The 24,605-nt window shown below is 43.1% G+C and overlaps 1 protein-coding gene across 2 annotated transcripts in view; it reads right to left on the minus strand.

Annotated features, from left to right (window-relative positions):
* The window catches only part of NRG3 (neuregulin 3), a 1,733,439-nt gene that overhangs the window by 81,256 nt on the left and 1,627,578 nt on the right, over nucleotides 1–24,605 (minus strand). For both annotated transcript variants that reach the window (XM_078641127.1, XM_078641126.1), the window contains one exon: nucleotides 5,504–5,631. In XM_078641127.1, the coding sequence (XP_078497253.1) occupies nucleotides 5,504–5,631 (128 nt within the window). The remainder of the gene's footprint in view (nucleotides 1–5,503; nucleotides 5,632–24,605) is intronic.

Below are 24,605 nucleotides of genomic sequence, written 5' to 3' on the forward strand. Positions count from 1 at the left end.
CTTAGATGTAACTCCAACTAATAAACACAAAGACTCTTTTTAGAGCCGCCTTATATTCCCAATATCAGTTCGCAGAGTGACAGCTCCAATCCGGCTAGCACAGGGAGATCTACAGGCCATCGGGCAGCCTCGCAGAGGGAGAGCTGCAGCCCATGGGCTCGGCTCGCACAGAGAATTGGCTCGCAAACGCGGAGTTGTGACTGAACAGACTGTTAGTGTTTTATGGTTTAGGGTAGTACAGTGGTGTTTGCGTAGTGTAGGGGGTTGTGCTGGGGATAGCGTTTTACGGTAGTGCAGTGGTGTTTGGGTAGTGCAGGGGGTCGTGCTGGGGTAGTGTTTTAGGGATTAGGGTAGTGCAGTGGTGTTTGGGTAGTGTAGAGAGTCATGCTGTCAGCAGGGTTTTAGGGTCTAGGGTAGTGCAGTGGTGTTTGGATAGTATAGGGGGTCATGCTGGAGGTAGATTTATGGTTTGTGATAGTGTAGTGATTTTTGGGTAGAGTAGGGAGTCATGCTGGGGGTAGATTTAGGGTTTAGGGTAGTGCAGTGGTGATTGTGTAGTGCAGGGGGCCATGCTTGGGGTAGTGTTTTAGGGGTTAGGGTAATGCAGTGGTGTTTGTGTAGTGTAGGGGATTGCTCTGGGGCAGTGTTATAGGGTTTAGGGTAGTACAGTGGTGTTTGTATAGTGTAGGGGTTGTGCTCGGGGTAGTGTTTTAGGGTTTAGGGTAGCGCAATGTTGTGTGGGTAGTGTAGGAGGTTGTGCTGGGGGTAGTCTTTTAGGTTTTAAGGTAGTGCAGTGGTGTTTGGGTAGTGTAGGGGGTTCTGCTGAGGGTAGTGTTTTAGGGTTTAGGGTAGTGCAGTGGTGTTTATGTAGAGTAGGGGGTCGTGCTGGGGGTAGTGTTTTAGGGATTAAGGTAGCACGGTGGTGTTTCTGTAGTGTAGGGTGTCATGCTGGGAGTAGTGTTTTAGGGTTTAGGGTAGTGCAGGGGTATATGGGTAGTGTAGAGGGTTGTGCCAACAGACTCACTCACAGAGGTCCGAGCCAACTGACTGGCTTCTAAAAGCATTACCGCGACCCCGGTAGAGGCAGAGTGAAAGGGGTATCTCACACAGACACAGATGCCAGTGTTGCCTCGCAGAGGTAAAACTACACACCCGATGGCTTCTACATGGAGAGATTCGAGCTGACGGACTAAATCAAAAAATGCCTGCCAACACTTTCTAGTTTCAACCGTTCACAGCCAAGGAGCTGGGAGCTAGTGCTCGTAACCCCTCAGCCATCTCAAATATCGATATCTGTAAAATGTGATATTTTTCAAAACTACTGATCGGATGTGCACTATTTCAACAAAGCGCGCTTTCTGAAACCACAACCTTTCTCCCTGCCAAAGTTGATGTAATTGCGTTCCGCAGTTTGACCTGTAGCCTTCTCTAAAGTTTCTTATGCAAAATGCATTGAGAAAACAAATTTTGGGACTCCCCTTTTTCTCATCCCCCCCTTGACCAATCACCCCCAAACTTTCAAGATAAGAACTGATCGAAAAAGAGAAACTTTTTAGAACATTTTGTAAAGATTTGTTAAACGACGCCAAAGTTATAAGCACATAGAGGGCTACAGGCGAGGGGCCGTGCAACTCCCCTCCCAACATAAGTGGAGCCCCGGGGCTGCAGGGACCCCAGTGGGCCCCCGCAACCTCATTAATGTAAAATACGGGAACCGGCGACCCCAGCGCGAATTGCGCCAAATTATTATTACTTTTTAATGCTTTTTTTTACCCTGGGGTCCTTCTGGGACCCCCTGAGCAGGCTTAGGGGGTCAGGGTGTTTCTACTCTGCCCCCTTTTCTTGTTTTATACCTTTGTTTCTCTGTTTTCAGGTGACTCGCTTCTACCGAGCCACAAGATGGCTGCCAACACTTCCTGGTTTGGAGTGTTGGCAACCAATCACAGTGAAGCTCCTGCACGGGACTTAGGTCCCGCCCAGATATCGAAACTTTTATTTTTATAATTTCTCAGCAACTACTGAATCGATTTACACCATTTACAAAAAATGTCCCTTTCTGATCCAAGCACTACCTTTTTACCAAATGTGGGTAATTCCGTTCAGTAGTTTCATCTGTAGCCTTGCACAAAGTTTCCTATGGGAAATAGATTTTTTGACTCTTATTTTTTGAATTTCTCAAAAACTACTGACGGATTTACACCATTTAAATAAAAGGTCGCTTTCGGAACCAAGCTCTACTTTTCTGCCAAATTTGGGGTAATTCTGTTCAGCAGTTGCGGCTGTAGCTCGTCGCAAAATTTCCTAAGGAAATTTACATGGGGAAAACACATTTTGGGACCCCCTTTTTCCTCAACCCCCGCTTGACAAATCACCCCTTAACTTTCAGGATAGGAGCTGACCTGGATAGACTTTTTTTGGGTGAATTTCGCGAAGATTAGTGAAACAATGTCAAAGTTAGTAGCAAATCAAAAAATGCTTTTTCTTTGTAAACTAGGTTGTAACTATAACTACCTACTGGCACAGTGTTGTTATCCATAATGTCATTTCAGATGTTGCATGTTGCAGTGATGTTATCAATGATGTAATCGAACATGTCATGAACGGTGTAATATGTGGGATCATAAGCAGTGCAGGGAGATGGCTTGAGATATAGTTACTTTAGGGCATAATTATTTGAGATCAATATTTTTCATGAATTTCAGTACTTTTGTTTGTTCAAACTTGTATGCTTCAACCGACATTTTCACCAAACTACAACGTCTCTTTTATATTTGTTAAGTACATTTCTAAGTTTTTTTAATGCAAAGTAAGATCTGATTACCCTACCTAACTATAACACCACTTTGAACATTGTTTTTATCAGTGAATTTCAATTTTTTTTAACGTAAAGTAAGATGTCTATCTCAGTGCAGAGTGTGCAGTTGGATGCAAGGCCTGGCCTGCGTCCCAACTCTCTGCTGCACAACGCCTTTGGCACACCCAACCGCTGGCTGCCAACCCCACACTGTGCATGGCCTACGGCTAGGCCCTGCTCCCTATCTTCTACTGGAGGCCAGCCTCATGTTGAGCATAACGTTGCAGGGAGTTTAGCGCAGGGTTTGGCATGTAACTAGGCCAGACCTTGTTACAAATAGCCCTATTTGCAGAAAAGGGCAGTTTGCAAATGCAACAAGGCTTTTCCAAATGTACAAAGCCCTCAGTGACCGGCTACCAAATCGTAATTCAGGTTTACGATTGTGTATTTGGAAGGAGTGTAGTTAGGGCGTCCCTTGAAAATACCGATTCACATTCATATACAAATGTTTTCCAACAACAATGCAGTTGCAAAACATTTTCACTTTACTGCAAACTCTAATATGGGGATAACCCATTCGCAAATGGGAAGCAGTCCCCAAGGGGCCCCTTCACTTTGACAATGGTTGAAAAAATAATTTTTAAGAGCAGGCAGTGGTCCATTGGACCATTGCCTGCTAATAAACAAAAACGACCTCATTAATATCCATAAGGTAGGTCTATTTGCAACCTACTATGAATAACTATTTAAGGAATAGGGACTCAATTCCCCCTTTGCACATTAGTAATAGCGATTACCAAATAGCAATTAACAAAAAAGCACTATTTGGTAATTACTATTACTATTTTGTACATCTTACCCTTGGCTCCTTAGCTAAAATAGCAACACTGAACACCTATACAGACCATATTATTGCTATCTGGAAATATTCTTTGAAGCCAACTAAATGTAAAAAATTATTAGGGAGCCCATAAGTCTTTTGAAACATTCATATTATTGGCTGTCCCAGCCATGTCATTTTCTGTGATGATAGTCAGAAGGCCAATTTAAAGCAATTCACTTAAAAAGATGATTCCAATCCATGGTTGTTGAGAATAGGTATAGCCATGCTTGTGTGTAATCATCAATGCCACAGTCTTCTAGTTTAAGATAAGAATATGCAAGAACTCTCATTGGGTAAATCTCCAAGAGAAAAAGGAATCACGGATTAAACACAGCATCGTACCACATTAATGTATTGCAACTGAGAGAACAAAGGCATTAGCTTCATGTTCATTTAAGAGATATGCTCTGTTGCTTGGTGAAAAGGTCTGTGACTGATGTTTAGCATACTATTTTGTACTGGAAGTATACCCTTCCAGTAAGGCACCTATGCTAGGCATCAAGCACACAATAGTGCAAAGGTGTTTGTGGGGAGCTAGGCAGCAAGAAAGTGCATCAGCACAAGCAATCTCTTAGTAGATATGGTGTTGTCCTGCCCACTCCCTTTCTCATAACACATAAAAAAATAGTAAATATGGCTCTCAATAAGATCCAACTCATTCCTTACCTTGGAACCTTGTGTTTTAATGTCATGTGTTCTCTTGTGGAAGCTTATGTTATTTCATTTTGCATACAGTCATTGTCAGTGCAGACTGCACGGGCCAACATGTTATCCTTCCTCTCACTGTAAATATATATTAGACTCTTTACATACATTTAAATACGTCTGTACTTACATGGCGTGGCCCAGCATGGTTGCCATTTTACAGATAGTTATCACAACCCTCAATAATGTTTTGGGACTTCATTCCTTAATACAGTGATTCATAAAGAATTTTGACATATTTATGAGTCACTGTCAATGCGACATCTGCCTTAAATCTATAGATTTCCCGGCTACCTGCCATGCATTCCACTTTCTCATTTAGAGTGCTGGGAGAGGCAGTGTTCCCATTAGTGGAGATATCACATAATCTGCAATTGCAGTTCTTCTGATAACACCAAAGGCACTGGAGTAGCCAACTATTTCAGGGTGACAATTCAGGTGGCAACTCTAACTCCATTGCCAGAGGCAGACATTTTGACCACAACTTCCACATACCCCATCAAGGTCACAGGCAGAAAAACTCTTGAATGTTCCCACTCACCCTGGCACAAACTGGGGATATTTGTTCCATGATTACCTGAGATGACCTCCCCCAATTAGCTGATTTTCAGAAATCACAAATGGGATAGAAGGTCCATCATGCAGGCATTGATGGCAAATGTGCATTCCACCATGGACGTGTTTAGTACTTTGAGGGAAAACATATGCAACAATAGCAGATCTGCGGTGTGGCAAAGATGCAGTCTCTACCACAATGGTGGTACTTCGGCTGTGCCACTTTTAAATGAGGCATTACATTAAAACCTCATTCAATTACCAGAGATTTAGTCACACTTTCAAAGGATTAATATGAGAAAATCCGCATTTAGCTGGCAAGATTTCACCTTAACAAATGACTGCTTCTTGTTCTATGATGCTTTTAAAACTTTTTTGATTGTATGAGTTAATATATGTCTAATGAAATATGCTTTTATGGTTGTTATTACTAATAACCGAATAAAGTCATTTGACTTGACTTGACTTGACTGCTTCTTAACAGTTACATTTCTCTCTCTAAATTATCGCTTGATAACCTCCTCAAAGTTTTATGAGAAGTAAAAGTGCTGAAAATCGTTTCTTACCTATGATGCTTGATGGACTGGCTTCCTCGGTCAGGTAAGTGGGATTCTGGAAAAGGCTGAGAGCCAGAAAAACTTGACTCCATAATTTTCTCCATCACAGGTCCAGGTTGCCTTAATGACTTTAAATACTGTGAAATAAAGTATTTGAATAATCAGTATTCAAAGGAAACTGAATCCTATTTAAATAACATTTGATGAATGTACTTTATGTTTGGAGGTATATAAAACTCAACAATGATAAACTATTGTAAATTATTATGTAAACATAACCGCCAGTATGCTAAACTATTGTAAATTATGATATAAACATTGTCTGGTTAAAATAATGCATTTTATAAAAACATGCTGACCAGAGATTACCCTGCTATAATGCCATGTACATTTTTTAATTAATTATTTTTATTTTACACATAAAATTCCAGAAAAAGTCAAGCTTCTAAGTACCCATGAATAAAATAATATAAACACACGCATAAAGAAATAATTTTAAACTGCATAACAGCAATCAAAATTTTAGCAGCATCACAATTTACAATTTCAATTTTGTGGTCATAAACATCAGCATATCTTTGCAATGACTGGAAAAATAGCACCGCATTAATTCGTTTATTTTGGCTGCTAAAATGATTCATGGCAATCGGTGAGTGAAAATGTAGATTGTTCATCTGTGTCAAATGCATCGTGGCCCGAAGACTTATAAAATGTGTACATCGTTCTAAAATCAGAAGTTTACAGTGATTTCACAAATGTGTTGTACGTTACTGAAGTTTTCATAACACACATTATCCTAAGTGTATCAAAGCACGATGCTAAACCTGCGCAATACCAGTGTCTGGTACATACTTGTGCCATTGAACTATGGAATACGGACAAATACAGGTAGATAAACATAAAAATAAATAAAACAAAATTTGTTGCGTGCACTGCATTGCATTTGGCGATGCAGTGCGAGCAACAAAATTCGTTTTATTTATTTCTATGTTTACTTACTTGTATTTGTCCGTATTCCGTAGTTTACTACCCCCCACCCTGCCCCTCCCCCAACCCCGGCAGCACTCCCACTACCAACCGCTATTGGTAATTTCTTTTACTATCATTGAATTTACAGCTCCATTCATATTATCTTTCACATATCCTTTATGTGAAGACTTCTTTTTTATTGCTGTCTCACGTTCTAAGTAAACACATTCTTCGAAGTGATTTGGTATTTGGAAGGGGCGTGTTTAGGGCGTCTCTTCCAAATACCGAATAGGTACAGTATGAATTACTGTTTTGTGACCAAATTCTGGTTGCAAATGTTGTAGCATGAATGTGCTGGGCCTCATAAATTATTTCATTTTCTTTAACTTAGTGTCCTGTCCCCTGTTAACCTCAGCTACCATATCAAATCAAAATCCTAGGTCCTCCGCAGCCGCGGCCCGTGGAGGGAGTAACGGTGGGGCAGGAAGGCGGGAGGGGGAGGGGCAGGGTGGAGGGTGCTAAAAACCGGCATATGGATAATTGCAGGTAAGTAAACAATTTCATTAATAAAATGTATTTCGTAGCGCGCCCTGCATCGCAAAATGCGATGCAGTGCGCACTACGGAATTCGTTTTCTTAATTAAATTGTTTACTTACCTGCAATTATCCATCTGCCGGTTTTTAGCACCCTCCACCCAGCCCCTCCCTGCCTTCCTGCCTCACCGTTTCTCCCTCCACGGGCCGCGGCTGGTCCTCCGATAGCTCTTATTCAGTGCTGACAGGGGTTGGAATATTACGAGGATGAGCAATTATCATAGGAGGACCTGGAATGGATAATGGCTAACTTTCAAAAACAGGAGCTGTTTACTTGTAAACCAACTCTAAATCCCTGAACTAATAAATCAATATTGTTTAGCCACAACCAATAAATGAAACAGAATCAGCAGAGAAATATTATCATATTATATTTTAGTTTAAGGAACAGAGGATTAGCATATAGTCTTAATTTCAAATTAGATCAGATTTAGTAAGCATTTGCAAATTCTGTGAGATTCAATATTAAGAGATCCTTACTCCTCAGCTGAGGGATATTACATCTTAAGGCAGCCACTTAGAGGGGATATCAGTAGAATCACATACCAACCCAGTAGGAAAATTCAGCAATTACCAAATGACCAGTTCATAGACAGAATTGTCTGCCGTTGTCTGCACTGCAGTGTCAATGTCACAGCCACTTCGATATGAACCCTTTCAGCTGAAAAAGTTCCACTGCGATAGAACACCAGCCGCCAGCAAATGCAGTATTTTGTCACAGTTCACTTTGTTTAGGAAGTCCCAAATTGTCAGCCTCTGTACAGCAAGATGGGTAAAGGGGAGATACCCCTTAATGCAAAATGTAGGCAATTATACTCCATCAATTCCAGGTTTCCACCACTTGACATTACCAAATTTGTCAGACCACTTTGTCGCATTGGTCACTCTCAATAGAATGAGATGATGTAGTAAGTAAAACCATACAAATCCGGAAAAATTGAGTAATGCATTGCTCGCAATTTCCTTAGGACCTCTGGAATTTTGTCCGACGATCGATTGTTGCTTTTAGGAGGTAGGCGAGTAAACCATTTCTTATGCAAAATTGTCAGAAATAGGTGAATGATAACATCTCTGCTCAATCACAAAACAGTAATACTTTACCACCACTTTAAAAATGGTGGTAACCCATTTGCAAAAGGAAAGGGCGAGCCCTTACCCTTTGAGAATGTAAACAATAATATTTTTAACAGCAGGCAGTGGTCCCATAGACCACTGCCTGCCCTTAAAAATGAGACTTCAAGCTTTCAATTTTCTCATTTTAAGCACATCCTGTTTTCCTTTATAGAATACAGGCTTCATTAAAAAAAATAAGATTGCTCTATTAAAAAGCAATCACAGACATGGTGATCTGCTGACCTCAGCAGGCCACCGTCCCTCTGATGGCTGTGATTTCTAATGGGTAGCAAACAGCGACTTACCTCATTAATATTCATGAGTTAGGTTGAAAGGTAACTGTTAGAATTTGGGTTTCTGGTTGGCAGAGGTATGCACTCTGTCCAAGCAGGAACCACAATCCTAGTCAGGGTAGCTCACAACACAACATACATGTTTGTGCATGCGCCCTCTGATAGCTTGGCACAGAGAAGTGATGCTTAAATTAATAGGCAATGTGTAAAGTACTTGTGCAACACATCAAACAGTAATACCTTGAAAACACCACAAAAGACTACACATCATTTTAGAGAAATAGAGAATAATTTTATAAATAAAACAATACCAAAATGAAAACAATCCAATCAGTAGAAGTCAAGATAAGAATTTTTAAAGATGAAATACCAAAATAGCTGGACCTGGACAAAATCAAAAGTTCAGCAAGACTACAATGGAGTGCTGACCAGACACAAGACTCACACAGGACCTGGTGAGCAAAAATACCTTGTTCCTGGTCGCAAACAACAAGATGCAGGGTGCAGCCAAGCGATGGGTCGGTGATCCCCAAACAGTTGGGGTGATGCAATATAGTTCTCCACACAACGGCTGTGATGCGTAGCTTCCATGAGTGATGTCCTGGTTCCGAGATGCAGTGGTTCCAAATGTGATTCTCCGTGTTTCTCCACGCTGCAGAGGCAATACATTCATATTCGCCATGCAGTGCCGACCATGCATCAGTTCTGATGCATGTGTTGTGTTGTGGCAGATGCAATATTATATACTCACTTCCAAGGGCCCAGGACTGGATGGGCACCACTTGGCACAGCAAGTCTTGCCACAAGCAAAGTCCAGGTGATGTTTGTAAGTTCAAGAAAAGTCTTTGATATCTCTGAGACTTCAGAACAGGAGGCAAGCTAACAAACCCTTGATGATACTTAGGTTCTGGGATGTAGAGATGCAGGACCATTCCTTCTCACTCCCAGGCAGGAGTGCAGCATGCCAGCACAACATAAAGTAGTACAGCGGAGTGGAAGTCTCTCCAGCAGCACAGCAGTCCTTCTTCCTGGAATTTCCTCAATTCCAAAAGTGTTCTGATTTGAAATGTCAGAGGTCCAGTACTTATACCCAGTTGGGCATTTGAAGTGGGATAGAGTTCAAAGAGATGCCTTTGAATTCCCTGCCTTTCCTGCCCTGGCACCAGGCTCACTACAGGTCGTATGCAGTCCTTTGAGGGAGGAGGGACACAAACCTTTCAGGTGTACGTGTCGCTTCTCCCTTCCATCCTGCCCAGTATTGCCCATCAGGATGTGGATGGGCCATCATCACACCTAAGCTCCCGTGCGGTGTGGCTGTCTAGAGGGAATGCACAAAGCCAGCTGTCACCCACCAAAGACGTGTATTCGAAGATAAGCAGAAGACACCAAAATGGTTACCGTAAGAAAATGCCAACTTTCAAGAAAGTGGCTGTTAGAAATAGGGGTCTCTAGTGGGCAGAGGTAGGTACCTTTGTCCAAATAGGGACCCTTGCTTCTAGTCAGGGTAAGGGGGATACATACTTTAGATAACCCCTGCTCACCCACTTGGTAGCTTGACACGAACATACAGGCTTATCCCGAAGTCAATGTGTAAAGTATTTGTACCGACACGCACAGTAATACAGTGAAAACACCACAAATGCACACCACGCCAGTTAGAAATATAAAATATCTTTATCTAAACTAAACAAGACCAAAACAACAAAAATCCAAAATACACAGTTACAAATATGACTTTCAAAAGGTTTCAATAACTTGTAACATAGAAAACTTTGGATGAATGACTTTTCACCAAAGTACCTGTAGATGCGTCAAGTTCCAAAAGCCAAACAGCCGCTGAGTCAGAAAGCAAACAGATGCGACCTCCTGAAACCTTGAGGAGGCGATGCGACAGTTCTGCGACACGCAGAGGACGAGTTACTTCGAATCCAATCTGTATGGGGAGGGATGCGTCGATTCTTCTTAACGGTTAAGGTTCACAGGTGATGCATCGGGAAAGTGTGCCGCACAGTTAAAATGCGTGGAAATCCAGATGACTCGGCAGTAAATGCGGCGGAGTCGAGTGGCACTGCGTCGGTCCTCTTTAGCCACGATCCCTGGATGTGTCGATTCTTGCAGCGGCGAGAGGCGCGGCAACAGTTTCCGCAGTGTCACAGCAATGCGTGGAAATTCTACTCGCGCCCTGGAGATGCGTCAAGAAAACAGACGCAAGAAGAACATTGTGTTGATTTTAGCAGTTCTTCATGTTTCTTCCTTCTTCAAGCTCCCAAACAGCAGCAGCAACCTCCAGAGGCCAACAACTGGCACAGGCACCTCTTGACAGTCTAGAACTCACAGCAGCAGAGATCAGGGGAGCTGGGGGGAAAGCCTTTGTGTCCCTGAGACTTCAGAATAGGAGGCCAGAACACTTCAGGCCCTTGGAGATCTGCTTCAAGCAGGGGACACAGCACACAGCAAAGCCCTTCTCCTTTCCTTGGCAGAAACAGCAACTGCAGGCCAACCCAAGACACACAGCAAGGGCAGTAATTCTCCTCAGTCTCTTCAGTGCTTATCCTCTGCAAAATGTTCTCTGTAATTCCGGGAATTATATAAAGACTGATGTTTTGGGTCTAATACTTCAACCACAAAATGTCTTTGTTCTCTTTGTGCAAGGGGCTCTGAGCCCAATTCAAACCAGTTAGGGGGGCACGATGCAAGTGCACAACAACATCAATTATCAGTGTGAGCCTTGGCTCCAGACACACCAGAGGGGGGCGGAGCCAGCATTGTGGAAGGCAGGCACAGCCCTATTCAGGTACAGGTGCAACTCCTCCCACCACTCCAAATGCAGATAAGGCATATTCAGCCTAGTGCTGACTCATTCAGACTCCTGGAGCCACTGCACCTCCCCCGCTCCTGTCACTCCAAAGCCAGACAGTCAATCCACAAACAGGCAGAGGCACACAGGATGGCTGAACAATAAAATTGCCACTTTCTAAAAGTGGTATTTTCAAACACTCAATTTAAAAACCATCTTTACTAAAAGATGTGTTATAAAATGCTGATTTCAGTGATACCGAACTCCATTTTTCTGTCTTATCCCTATAGGAAAATATGTTGGTAAAATGTTAACAAAGCAGTCCCAAACCTTGCCCATGGGGCAAGATAGCCTTTCAATAGTGCAAAAACGAAATTGGCCGTATTTCACTATCAGGACATGTTACACACACCAGTACATGTCCTAACTTTCACATACACTGCACCCTGGCCAGGGGGGTACCTTGGCCCTACCATAGGGGTGCCCTATATGTAAGAAAAGGGAAGGTTTTATTTATTTATTTAAAAGGTTTTATATAGAGTTACTGGACCCAAGAGTATCAGAGCGCTTCACAGGATAAGTTACACATCAAGAAACAGATCAACATATGGCAATTTGTTAACATAAGATAAGGCATTTGAATCTTATGAGAGTAAAAGGAAAATGTAATTCAGAGATCAAGTAACGGAGAAGAGGACAGTTGAATAGGGAGATAGAGAAGGGTAGATAGAGACGGAGAGAGAATATAGAAAATGGGAGTAGAAGGGGGTGAATAGAGGAGTAAAATGAGTAAATGGGCAGAGCGTTCAGTATCATTAAGAACCCCAATATTTGTTGAGAAGAAGCACCATGAGGCTTTTTTTGAAGAGAGGGTAGGAAGGGTTGCAACGAAGATCTTTGGGAAGAGAGTTCCAAATCGAAGGGGCATTACCTGAGAATGCACGTGATTGAGTCTTTTTATTTTTGATCCGAGGGGTGATTAGGACAAGGGTGTTAGTGCTCCTCAGAGATCTAGTACACCCTGCTTTTTGGAGTTTGTCAGAAAGGTACGAGGGGGGTTTTGGTGAAGGGCTTTGTGAGTGACACAGGCAATCTTGTAGGTGGATCTGCCTTCTATTGGGAGCCATTTGAGGTTTTTGAGGACAGGAGAGATGTGATCATATCGCGTACAGTCAGAGATAAGCCAGGCCGCCAGGTTGAGAACAGATTTAATCGGGGCAAGTTGGACTTTGGGGGTGCCAGCAAGGGTATCGTTGCCATAGTCAATTCTTGAAAGGACAAGAGATTGTACAACGATTTTAAAATAGTCAGCTGGAATAAAGGGTTTAATTTTTTGAAGGTGGTGTAGAGTGAAGAGAGCACCTTTAGCCGCATTTTTAATGTGAGGGATGAGATTAAGATTCTGGTCGATGCTAATGCCAAGGGATTTGACAGAGTTGGAGATGGAGAGAGAGCAATTAAGTGCTTTGATATCTGCAATCCAGTGTTGGATAGGCAGAGAGTTGTTTTTGGAAGCGAAAAGGATGATTTCAGTTTTTTGGGGATTTAGTTTGAGGTGATTAAGATGAAACCAGGCTTGGACTTTGGTCAGGGTATCGTTGAGATGTAAGATGTTGTTGTGGGATTTGATCTTATAATATAGTTGAGTGTCATCGACATAAAGGTGGTAACTGATTTTAGCTTGTTTGAGAATAAGGGTGAGGGGTTCCATGAAGAGGTTGAAAAGAGTTGGAGAGAGGATAGAACCTTGTGGGACACCAAGTGAGACAGGATGACGTTTGGAGAGGCAACCGCTGAGCTTAATTTGTTGGGTTCTATTATGGAGATACGAGGTGAACCACTTGAGGACATTGCCATCAAAACGAAGCAGTCTTTGAGAGTTTTAAGTAGGGTGAGATGATTAACAGTATCAAAGGCCGCAGAGAGGTCAAGGAGGATGAGGAGGGAGGATTTGCTTTTGTCTAAAGAGCGATGAATGTCATCAGTAATGTTGAGCATTGCAGTTTCGGTGCTGTATCCCTTTCTGAAACCAGATTGGAAAACGTCAAGGAGATTGAATGAGTCGTGGTTATCCAATTGTGACAGGACACATTTTTCAAGGGATTTGGGGAGGAAGGGAAGGTTTGAGATAGGGCGCACATTGTTTAAGTCATTAGGGTCAGCAGTGGTGTTTTTGAGGATGGGGGTGATTTGACCTAGTTGAAGGGAGGCAGGAACACTTCCAGTGGCAAAGGAGGAGTTGATAATGTTAGTCCATATAAGGGCAATGATGTGCTTAAGTTCCTGAACCAAATGAGCGGGAAGAGGATCTTTGGTATGCGAGGATGGTTTGAGTTTGGAGATGATGTTGAGAACAGCAGTTTCAGATATTGAACAGAATTCACTCCAAGAAGCATTATTTTTTGGCTGGGGGTCAATATAATTGGAGTCAAACTGGGGGAGAGCAAGGAGGGGGTGTGAGGGAACATGATAAGGGGGAGAAGCGGACAAGAGTACAGTTGGAATGCTCATTAGGAGGTGTTGGCTGAGGGGAGGGTGGAATGAGGGAGGACTGATTGAGTGGGGGGGTGGTGGAGAAGGATTGCTCTTTCTTGTTGACTTTATTAGAAAATAAGCTAGAGGTTTCTTCGCACCTCTCAACAGAGGCTAATAGTTTTGGAGGGCCAGAGGAGGTTTGTTTTTTGACAATGTTAAAAAGTTCTCTGGGACAATTTCTAGCCTGGTCGAGTTGAGAACGAAGGAAGGAGGCTTTTTCGTTGAAGATGTGCTTTTTGTAATTGGCCCTGGCATTTCTAAGAAGTACCAAGTTAGCAGAGGAAGGTTGATTCCTCCAAGCACGATCCGACTGCCTGAGGGCACATCTTTCATTATTAAGGTCAGAGTTGAACGAGGATTTGGGCAGGAGTTTTTTGTTGTTTTAGTTTAGTTGGGGCAATTTGGACAAGGGCTTCCAGGATAGATTTATTGTAATGATCAGTTAGATCGGTAGTGCTATAGGAGAGAGGGAGGAGTAGTAATCAAATTTTACTTGTAGATTCCAACTCGCCAGGGGGAATGAGGTGAAGATTTTGAGTTTGTTTCATTGGTAGACTGCCGATTGGGGTAGGACGAGTAATAGAGCTGTTCATGGTGAAGAGGATAAGGTGGTGATCTGACCAGTCCACAGGAATGAGCTTGGAGAGGGAAGCCAGATCCTTGCTAGTGATAATAGCATCAAGGGTGGCACCTTTAGAGTGAGTTGGAGATTGGCAGAGTTGAGTCAAGTCACTAATGTCCATAGTATCATTAAAGAGGATGACTGCAGGGTCCTCATTTTTATTCCAATGGATATTATAGTCTCCTAGGAAGAAATTCCTGGAGTTAGAGAGCGATGCTTGAATAATGAGGTCAGATAGCTCCTCAGCAAAGGTGATAGAATTACCGGGGGGTGGTAGATGGTATATAGGCGGATAGAAGGGGAACCAGGAGAGGTAAGATCGGCGCAGAGGTGGATGGGTCGTGGCGATGGACCAGCGTAAGTTTGAATTCGTCTTTAAAGATTAGGGCAAGGCCTCCTCCTATTTGATCGATTCTATCTTTCTTAAGGATGGAATATCCTGGAGGAGTGGGCATATCGAGTATAGATGTGGAGTGGGGGTTGAGCCATATTTCAGTTAAGAATGCAATGTCGATGCTTTCCCTGAGAATGGTTTCAGTGATTTACGTAGCGTGGCAAGAGGCAGATCGGCAGTTAATCAACTTGCAACGGAGGGGTGACGTGTCGATGTATTCAGTGGAGGGACAAGGGAGGATAGATGATAGTTGTTGTGGGGGCCTGGGTGACGAAGGGTATAGGGGGTACCTGCTCATTCCCATGAGAACTTGGATGGAAGATTGAAGGGAGAGGGGTTCGCAGGAGAGGTGGGGGCAGGGAGGGTTTTGTAGAGAATGGTGAGGTCAAGGGGGTCACAGGGAGTAGGAAGGCAAGGGAAGGGGGGAGGGCTTGGTGGGTTGAAACCATCTGTCATAGGTGGCGGAGAGATGGGGGAGGTCGTGGTCAGGTTAATTCCAAAGGTCACTGGGCAGGAAGCATGGTGAGGAGGGGAGATCGAAGTTGCGGTGCATGGGGGAAGACTTTAATAAGTTAAACGGGGTCAGGTAGGGACAGGTTGCTCAGATGGAGGGGTGGGCTAAGTAGAGTATTAGTGTTAGAAACTATAGTAGGAGAGATGATTGGGGGAAAAGAGAGGTGCTTTGAAATGAGACGCTTTGCAATTTTGTGAAGGGACAGTGGGGTGGGTGTGATCCGGAGAGTGGTTCCTGGCGAGGAGAGAGATGTCATTTCTGAGGGAGGAGAGTTTTAAAACAATGGACGAAAGGAGTAGTTCGTCATTTAGGAGTGATTGGGTAAGAAGAGAGGAATGAAGGTGGTCAGTTGTATTCAGGAAGTGTGAAGAGTTAATATTGTCCAGGAGAGGGAGATTGGTAAAAGGAAGGGGGAAGCCCTGGGGGGGGAGGAGAGGGGAGTTACAGAGTGGGGGAGGATTCCGAGAGGGGGAGAGAGAAGAGGGAATACTTGGGTTCTTATTGAGGAGGAGGGGAACAGGAAGTCAGGATGGTTGAGGCATTGGGTTTGGGAAGGTTGGTTGGGACATGGGGAGGAGGGATAATATAGGACGGTATGATGGGGATCGCGGGAATGTTCAGGGGAATGTGTGAAGGAGTTAGCTGGGGAGGCAAAGGGTGAGTTGTTGAGGGAGTATGTGAGGGGTTATAAGAGGAGGGAGTGGATTGTGTGCAGCTGGGGGTGGTTTAGTACAGGAGCAAGAGGAGAGGGGAGTAGAGTAGATAGTAGATTATTGGAAGGAGAGGATAGGGGAGGGTAAGTTTGAGAGGCTGGAGGAGTTGGGGAAGAGTCATAAAAGGTAGGGGATGGGGAGAAGTATTCGGGTGGAGATCACAGGGAGTGGGGCATACCAAAGAGCTTATAGACTTAGGGGTTAGAGAGGACGTGAGAGTATGTGTGCGGGGAACAGGAATTTCAGAAGAGTCAAGGGGAAGGAGTGGTGGTGTCCAGGGGTAAGGGGGCATGTGAGAAGGGAGGAGTGGGGAGGATTGCAGAACAGGAGAAGAAGACGAGGTGAGAGAGCATGGGAGAAGAGTGGAGTGGGGAGGGTTACAGGGGTGAGGGGGCATGGGCGAAGAGGGGAGTGGGGAGGATTGAAGAACAGGAGTAACGGACAGGGGGAGGGTGTGGGAGGCATAGGAGGGAGTGGGAGAATCAGTAGTGGGGGCAGATGGAAGAGAGGCAATACAAATTTGTGATTGGGAGTTAGGGGTGTAATTACTGGTTATAGTATTGAGAGCAAGAGTAGTCAGTTGTGGTTGGGTATAGACATCAAGGTTGGGGGAAGAGGTAGGTGAAACAGTGAGAAGAGATAGGGGGGCATGGGAGTGTGGGGTAGAGAAGAATCTAGATGTTGAGGTGGTGGGAGGTAAGGGTTCAGGGTATGTATGAGATTTTGGGATTGTGCACTAAAGTGGTGTTCAAAGATGTGGAGGTGTTTTTCAGATGCTTGAATGAGTATGTTTCCAGATTTGAATGTGCAAATGTCTATTTCACCAGGAAAAGAGGAAGAGGGAGTGGTGGAGAGTTTCAGACCATAAGGAATTTTGCACTTGCCAAGTCGACATGGCATTTAACAATCCTCACGCAGGCACCGTGTCGCCGGCAGGAGAGAGACATCTTTTCAGGGCTACTCATGTGGGTGGCACAATCAGTGCTGCAAGCCCACTAGTAGCATTTGATTTACCAGCCCTGGAATACTCAGTGCACTTTACTGGGGACCTACTGGCAAATTAAATATGCCAATCATGGATAACAAATCACAATAACAATTTACCTAGAGAGCATATGCACTTTAGCACAGCTCAGCAGTGGTAAAGTGCCCACAGTCCTAAAACCAACAAACACAGGTCAGAAAAAATAGGAGGAAGAAGCAAAAAGTTTGGGGATAACCCTGCAAAAAGGGCCATTTCCACAGGGTCACTTTCAGAATTGCAATTTAAAGTCCAACATCACCATAAGTTGTGTTTTTAAACTGTGATTCCAGCAACACCAATTTTGGGGGTCCTGGCTCCTCCTATTTGGAAATTACTAAAATGTAAAAAGACAATAAAATGTTATCATATGAGAGAGATAGGCCCTGCAGTAGTGAAAGATTAATTTATGAGTAAATCTCTGCCAGGACATGTAAAACTTAAAAGTGCATGTTCCATTTTGTAACTACACTGCACCCTGACCATGGGCCAACCCGGGCCTACCTAATGGGTGACCTGTAAGTAATAAAAGGAAGGCTGGGCCCGGCAGGTGGTTTAACTTGTAAGGTCGACATGGCAGTTTAGAACTGCATACCCAAGCTTTGCAGTGGCAGGCCTGAGACATGTTTAAAGGGCTACTAAAGTGGTTGGCAAAATCAGTGCTGCAGGCCAATTAGTAGCATTTGAATTACAGGCCAAGGGCACATGTAGTGCAAAACTTTACTAAGGACTTACAAGTAAATTAAATTTGCCTCTTGTGGATAAGCCAATGTTACCATGTTTTCAGCAGAGAGTGTGTGCACTTTTTCACTGGTTAGCAGTGGTAAAGTGAACAGAGCCTTAACACCAACAAAAATGAATTCCACAAAAAGGGGAGAAGGAAGGCAAAATGTTAGGGGTGACTCCAAAGAAAGGGCCATTTACAACACAACCCCTCCTCCCTATAGTCTTTCAAGTCACTGAACTAATGCATGGGGAATGCTCTCCTCATTTGTGGACCCCGTCTGTGCAGCACCTAACTTTAATTTGCTCACAGATGCATCCCAGTAGGCAGGCAGTGCCACCATGACTAAAATGCGAGGTGGACCATTTCACCCTTTGGGTCTAGCTTCTGTCCCCAACCCAGTTAAAACTCTGTCCACAAGGACACAACCAACAGGCCCACAGAGAGCTGTAAGTGTGCAAAACCAGGGCTTGCTGGTGCCTCTGATCTTGGTGTTTGTCAGAGTGGGGGGCAGTAGCTCCAGGTGTCATGCACCTGTTCTCCATTCTACCTCCCACCAATTCAGGGGTGGTATCCTGAAACTAGGCTTTCATCCCAGGGTCAGTATCATGAGACGTGACAGCGGAGAGTTCTCTCACACCCTGCCCAGGACTGAGTTGGTACCACTTGGTAGAGCAACACTTGCAGCAAGCAAAGCTGTTTATAAATTGAAGAAAAGTCTTTGATATCCCTGAGACCTCAGAACAGGATGCAGGACAACAACCCCTTGAGATACTTAGTTTCTTTAATGTAGAGAGGTAGGTCCAGTCCTTCTCACTCCCCGGCAAGAGGGCAGTGGGCAGCAGGCCAGCTCAACAAAGCAGTCCAGCAGAGTGGCAGTGCCTCCAGCAGCACATTAGTCCTTCTTCTCGTTAGAATGTCAGAACCAGCAACGCTCGACATGGAACCCTCACACAGTGAGATTCCAAACCGAGCTGAACAAACAGTAATAAACACTATATGGGTTTTAGCTTTAATAAAAACATGACATGTGGAAACCCAGAGTGAAAGAAAGAGAAAAAGAAAACAGAAAAAGATGAAGGAGGAAAAGAAAACAACAAAGTAAACCAACCATCAAAACATCACCAAAGTAAACCAACCATATAAACTCACCAAATATCCCCCCAAACACATTAGTCCCTGAAGCTGAGAGGAATATTCGGCACGCTAAAACTGTGTACACGCCCATCTGTTCCGATTCATTTGTTAACCTCCCACCATCTATACTGTGACCACCAACACCTCTCTCAACACTTCTGGACATAACAAACCAACACTTGTTCCACCACTGTCCATTTTCGAGTTTGACCGAAACACCATTTATTTCCACAACCTTGGTGGGTGGTCCAAATTTAGAACATCCCTTCCTCACATGTGCAGGTTTTTTCACACAAACCAAATCTCCTACTACCACCTTAATATCTTTGACATTCTTTCTTGCATCAAAGTTTTTCTTTTGCTTCTCTTGCTTCTCCTGTGTCATGCTCACATGACTATTCACACTCTCAATAATCCACTGTCCAAATTTGACCCACTTATTCACCCAACTGGGACAAAAACTGGTGGTGGCTCTTTGACCACGCAACATCTCAAAAGTTGACACACCAGTGCTCCCATGAGGAGTAGTGCAATAAAAGTAAAGCATGGTCTTGACAGAATTGACTACTACACAGTTATTTGCAAGTGCCCACTGAATACACACCCTGTTCACACGTTCTACTAAACCATTGGTTTGAGGGTGGTACAGGGAGCTCTTCGGGTGTTTAATCCCACTGGTTTGTAGAAACATACAAACTTCACTAGACACAAATTGTTCCCCATTGTCCCTCACAAGAGTCTCAGGAAAACCGTCCTTCAGGAACACATTTTGCAAAAACTCAACAGTAGTCCTGGAGGGCACCTCTCTCACAAACCTCACCTCCGGCCATTTTGTATAGTAGTCCATCATGACAAGTGCAAACCTCAAATTAACGTCAAGTGCATTGGAAGGACCAACTATGTTAAGCCCTAACTTCACCCGTGGTGCTGACGGCAACTCTATGGGAGAAAGAGGTGGAGTGCGTAATTTCACAGATTCATCACAGCTAGAGCAGATAACACACTTCTTGACCACATCATCAACATCCCTATCCATAGAAGGCCACCAAAAGGACAGTCTGACCCTTTTCTTCATCATGGTAGCTCCCAAATGTCCCTCATGAGCATGTAGGATGATGCCAGTTCTCAAACTCATAGGGGGAATCAACCATCTTCAATGGATAAGTCGTCCGCCACCTGAACATACGCCTTAAATTCAAAGCTAAGATGTCTCTCTCTCTGCAAGCCTGACTCCACATATCTCATGACCGTCACCATGGAAACATCATCGCTCACAGCTTGGCTCCACTACTTCTCAGAGATCGCACACAATTTTGGAAGGTCAACAGCTGCTACAGTGATTCCGTCCTTGTCTTCAACACTCATATCAATGTCATGTTCAACAGTCTCAGGAACATGAAAGATAATCTGCACAACCATTCTTACTGCCAGGGATGTACTCTAGTACAAAATTAAATTGCAGCAATTTAGAGGATAAGCATGCAATGGATGGAGTGAAACCTCTTACATTCCTCCAGCTCAAAATGAAAGTCAGGGGTATGTCGTCAGTTTGAAGACGGAATTTCCTGCCTCATAAATAGTTGTGAAACTTCATTACAGCCCACCAATAGGCTAATAACTCTTTTTCAATGACAGAATACTTTTTCTCTGCCCCACACAGTACTCTCGAGGCATAGCCAATGGTTCTCATCTACCCACCTTTAGTTTGACTCAAAACGGCTCCACCCCAAAATTACTTGCATCAACAGTCAAAGTACATTGAAGTTCCGGGTCAAAATGTTTCAACATTTTGGGTGAAATGAGTTGATGATTGACCCAATCAAACACTTCTTGACCCTCAGCATTACATTCAAACACAGTCTCTCTCATGAGCATTTGCGACAAAGACCTCATTATAGTGGCAAAATCCTGTACAAATCACGAATAAATTTCGCATAGCCCTAAGAAGGATTTGAGACCAACCTTTTCTGAGGGTGCTTTGGTCTGAGTGATGTAATCAACTAGGCTCAATTTCGTGAAAATACCTTGGCTGGTGAACAAATACCCCAAGTACTTAACTTCCTTGGTATGGAAAACACACTTGTCGCCCCACAACACCACAGCATTGGACTGAAATCCAGACAAAACCTCCAGCAGAATAGTATCATGGGTTGCACTATCAGGAGCAAAAATCAAAACGTCATCTTGGAAAACAGACAAACCTTGGATTACCTTGAGCATGTTATTCATTAAACGCTAGAAAACTAATGCTGCTCACGCAAGGCCAAACACCATATGAACATATTGGTAAGTACCAAAATGAGAAACAAAAGCATGAAGGTGGCTAGACTCCGGAGCAAATTCAACCTGGTGGTAGGCTGAAGCTAAATCTTGGAGAAAACCTTGGTATCCTTCAACCCTGCCAGCAGATTGTTGATTTTAGGGAGCGGGTGGGAATCCACCCAAATCTCTTTACTCCAATAGCAGAGGCCAACACAGACTCCCAACTCACCACTCTGCTTCAGGGCAACACCCTAAGGAGAAAGCCACAAGGATGAGTCAATGGGCTCAATTATGCCCTTCTTGCACAGGGAATCAAGCTCCATTTCCACATTTTGTCTTATGCTGAAAGGGAAGTTTATCAGCTTGTACTTAAGAGGCTTAGCCCTTTCCTTTACCATGATCCTGTGCTGAAAATCTTTGACTCGTCCTAATTCACCTGCAAACACAACAGGAAATGTGTTAATTACACCCTTCAGATCCCAATTGTTCCTCACCACCAGCACATGTTCACTAGTTTCAGGTTTGAGCACCATCCCAAATAACCCTTGGTGTACCCAGCCCAAAATGTTAAAACCCTTATGCGCAACATACACCTTTCCAGCTATTTTCCTACCTCTAAACTCCATGATGTCCTCCATGTAACCAGACAGATTGATTTTCCGTCCCTCATACGAGACCGCTTTATGATCGGCGGGCAAGAGTGGTCTGGTTGGCCATGTACTGTCATAGTGTTCTTGTGTGATCAGGGAGATACACACCCCGGAGGCTACTTAGAGTTTTAAAACATTGTTTCCAACCATGACATCTACATACAGATCCACACATAGTTCAGGATTACCCTCCTTAACTTTTTCACTCTGTACAACCATAACCATATCTCTGAGATCTTTACTGATGGATACGTCACGCTCATCAACAAGATCATCATCAGTAATACATTTGACAGAAGACAACTCTTTGCCTCTGCCAGACTGTCAAACCTTAGCAAAATGACCAGTTCTGTTACAAATCCTACAGGTTACAAACTTTTTTGGACACTGTTTACCACCCTTCACATGTGACCTGTACCCACACCGGATTAAAAAAAATATATTTTGCAGTGAAAAAAACGAGTTCTGTTTGTCAACATAACCAGCACATGGTCTGTCAAATGGTTTGCTATCTCTATTTTCCTTTGTACCTTTCACTATAACAACAGAAACAGGTTTACTGTTCTTAGTCTCTAGTTCCTTGGCCCACAGCTGAGACGTTTCAATGCTCTTTGCCATTGTAATGGAGTCCTCCAACGTTGGATTGCCCATAGACAACAACTTCTGTTTAATCATTTTGTCAGTACAATGACAAATAAATTGGTCTCTTACCAATTGGTTTGCAATATTTTCAAACTCACACTCTGCAATGAACCTTCTCAATGCAGTTATGTATGTGTCAAAATCCTTGCTGGAATTCTGTGTTCGTAAGAAAAATTATGGCACAGCACGACCAAACTTGGTTGAACAAAGAATCTGGCTTGGAGTCTTTTTACTGTATCTAGGTATTCATTAAGGATATTATCTCCTTCTACAATTGGTTCAGGCAAATGTTTCGAAATGGCCCTACCTTCAAGCCCCAAAGAATGAAGGAGAAGATATTTCCACCACTGAAACGCATTGCTCGAATTGCGCCTAAGTATGTTTCGAACCCATCAAATCATTGTTTCCACTTGATGGGGGGTTCACCCGGTGTTTCCAAAAATGGTGGTGGAGGTTTTGGCCTGGCAAGTGGGTTACCTTGTCTACTCAATTGGAGTCTCAGGGGGAAAGAAAAGGGTTACAGGCCGCCCCCCACTCAAATCATAATACACAACTGAAGGCCTGTCACCACAAGACACTCTTAGTTTAATTTAAATATAAAGCTGGTCAAGTGATATGAAAAAATTCTTATTCATCACCGGCCAAGTAATCTTTGGCTATTCATAACCATACGAGTGTCAAAGATTAATATGGTACTCACGTAACAAGACAGTCGCTCTACCATCACCCATCAACAAGTGTTCATAGGAAAAAAGTGTGGAAAAGAGAGTGAGCCCCTCACGGAAGAACCGCCAATCGGGTTTACCTGACTAGCAATTGTCACCTTGGCAGTGGCAATTGGCAGTGGGTTACCTTGCCTGATTGACATGACAGTTTAAAACTTTACTCACAGGCTCTGTGATGGCAGGCCTGAGACATGTTTAAAGGATTATTTATGTGGGTGGCACTATCAGTGCTGCAGGTCCACTAGTACAAATTAATTTATAGGTCATGGACACATGGAGTGAACTTTACTAGGGACTAAACTAAACATGCCAAATGTGGATTATGAGTGGTGAAGTGTCCCGAGTGCTAAGGCCAATAAAAACAAATTCAGCAAAAAGGGTAGGAGGAAGGCAAAACGTTTTTGGGGGGACCATGCAAAAGGGCCATTTTCAACAGTGACTCACAAGGAATCCCTAAATAAAATTCAGTGAGTTTCTTACATAAGAAAAACGATTCCCTGATTTTAAGAGAATTGCAATTCGGAGCTGTTTCTATAAGAGGATTGTTTCACAAACAGATTAGTTATTAACATAGACTCTCTCATTTTAATATTATCATCCAAAAAGTTTGTTTTTCCAAACATTTGTATTTTCAAGCAAATCAGATGATGTGTTTCTGACAAAAATCTTGAGAATCCTTGACGTTCGTCTGTATTTAATAACCTGTTATAAAGATATCATCTATGTGTCAGTTTCAGGTGACAATTTTGACTTTTCAACCTTAATTTCTAAACATATTCTTTTGTTCAAAACCATGTATATTAATGTACGCTGGTGCCCCATTACTTTTCATGGCTCCAACAAGAGTTTATAAATAATATTTATGTATAAATCTGAACTAATTATGATCTGCTGAAAGTGGAATCATTTTTACCAGGAGCACCGTTTTTTGTACATCAAAAATTGTTGTGTTGACATTGATATGGCCTTCACCACACATGTAATGCTCCACTATAACTTCTGTACCTCATACGAAAATATAGTCTGTTATGAGTTCAGAGACATTCTTGAAATCTTTTAATTAAATTGTGCTGTATCCTTTGATAATCTTTGTCCACATTTGTGACATGGAGAACATACACACCAGATTTCCTATGGGCAAACTAAGTAACTTGAACTGATCTATAAAATTGTATTTTCCAAACCCAAAATAGCTACTCATGCAATTCTCTGTGCACTGCTATTGTGCATTTATGTTCTTCATTCACTCGTTCTAGCAGTAAATGGCTGAATTCCCAATGGAAGTATATATACTTTTAAGCTTAAAAGATGGCATGTGCAATACGTCTAAAAGAGGTAGCAGCTCCAAGAAAGATGTGTGGGACCAATAGAATTTCTGAGTCACAGAGGAAATAAAATGAGTTTAA

The sequence above is a fragment of the Lissotriton helveticus genome, chromosome 5_1, assembly GCF_964261635.1.
Source record: "Lissotriton helveticus chromosome 5_1, aLisHel1.1, whole genome shotgun sequence".
Taxonomy (NCBI): Eukaryota; Metazoa; Chordata; class Amphibia; order Caudata; family Salamandridae; genus Lissotriton; species Lissotriton helveticus.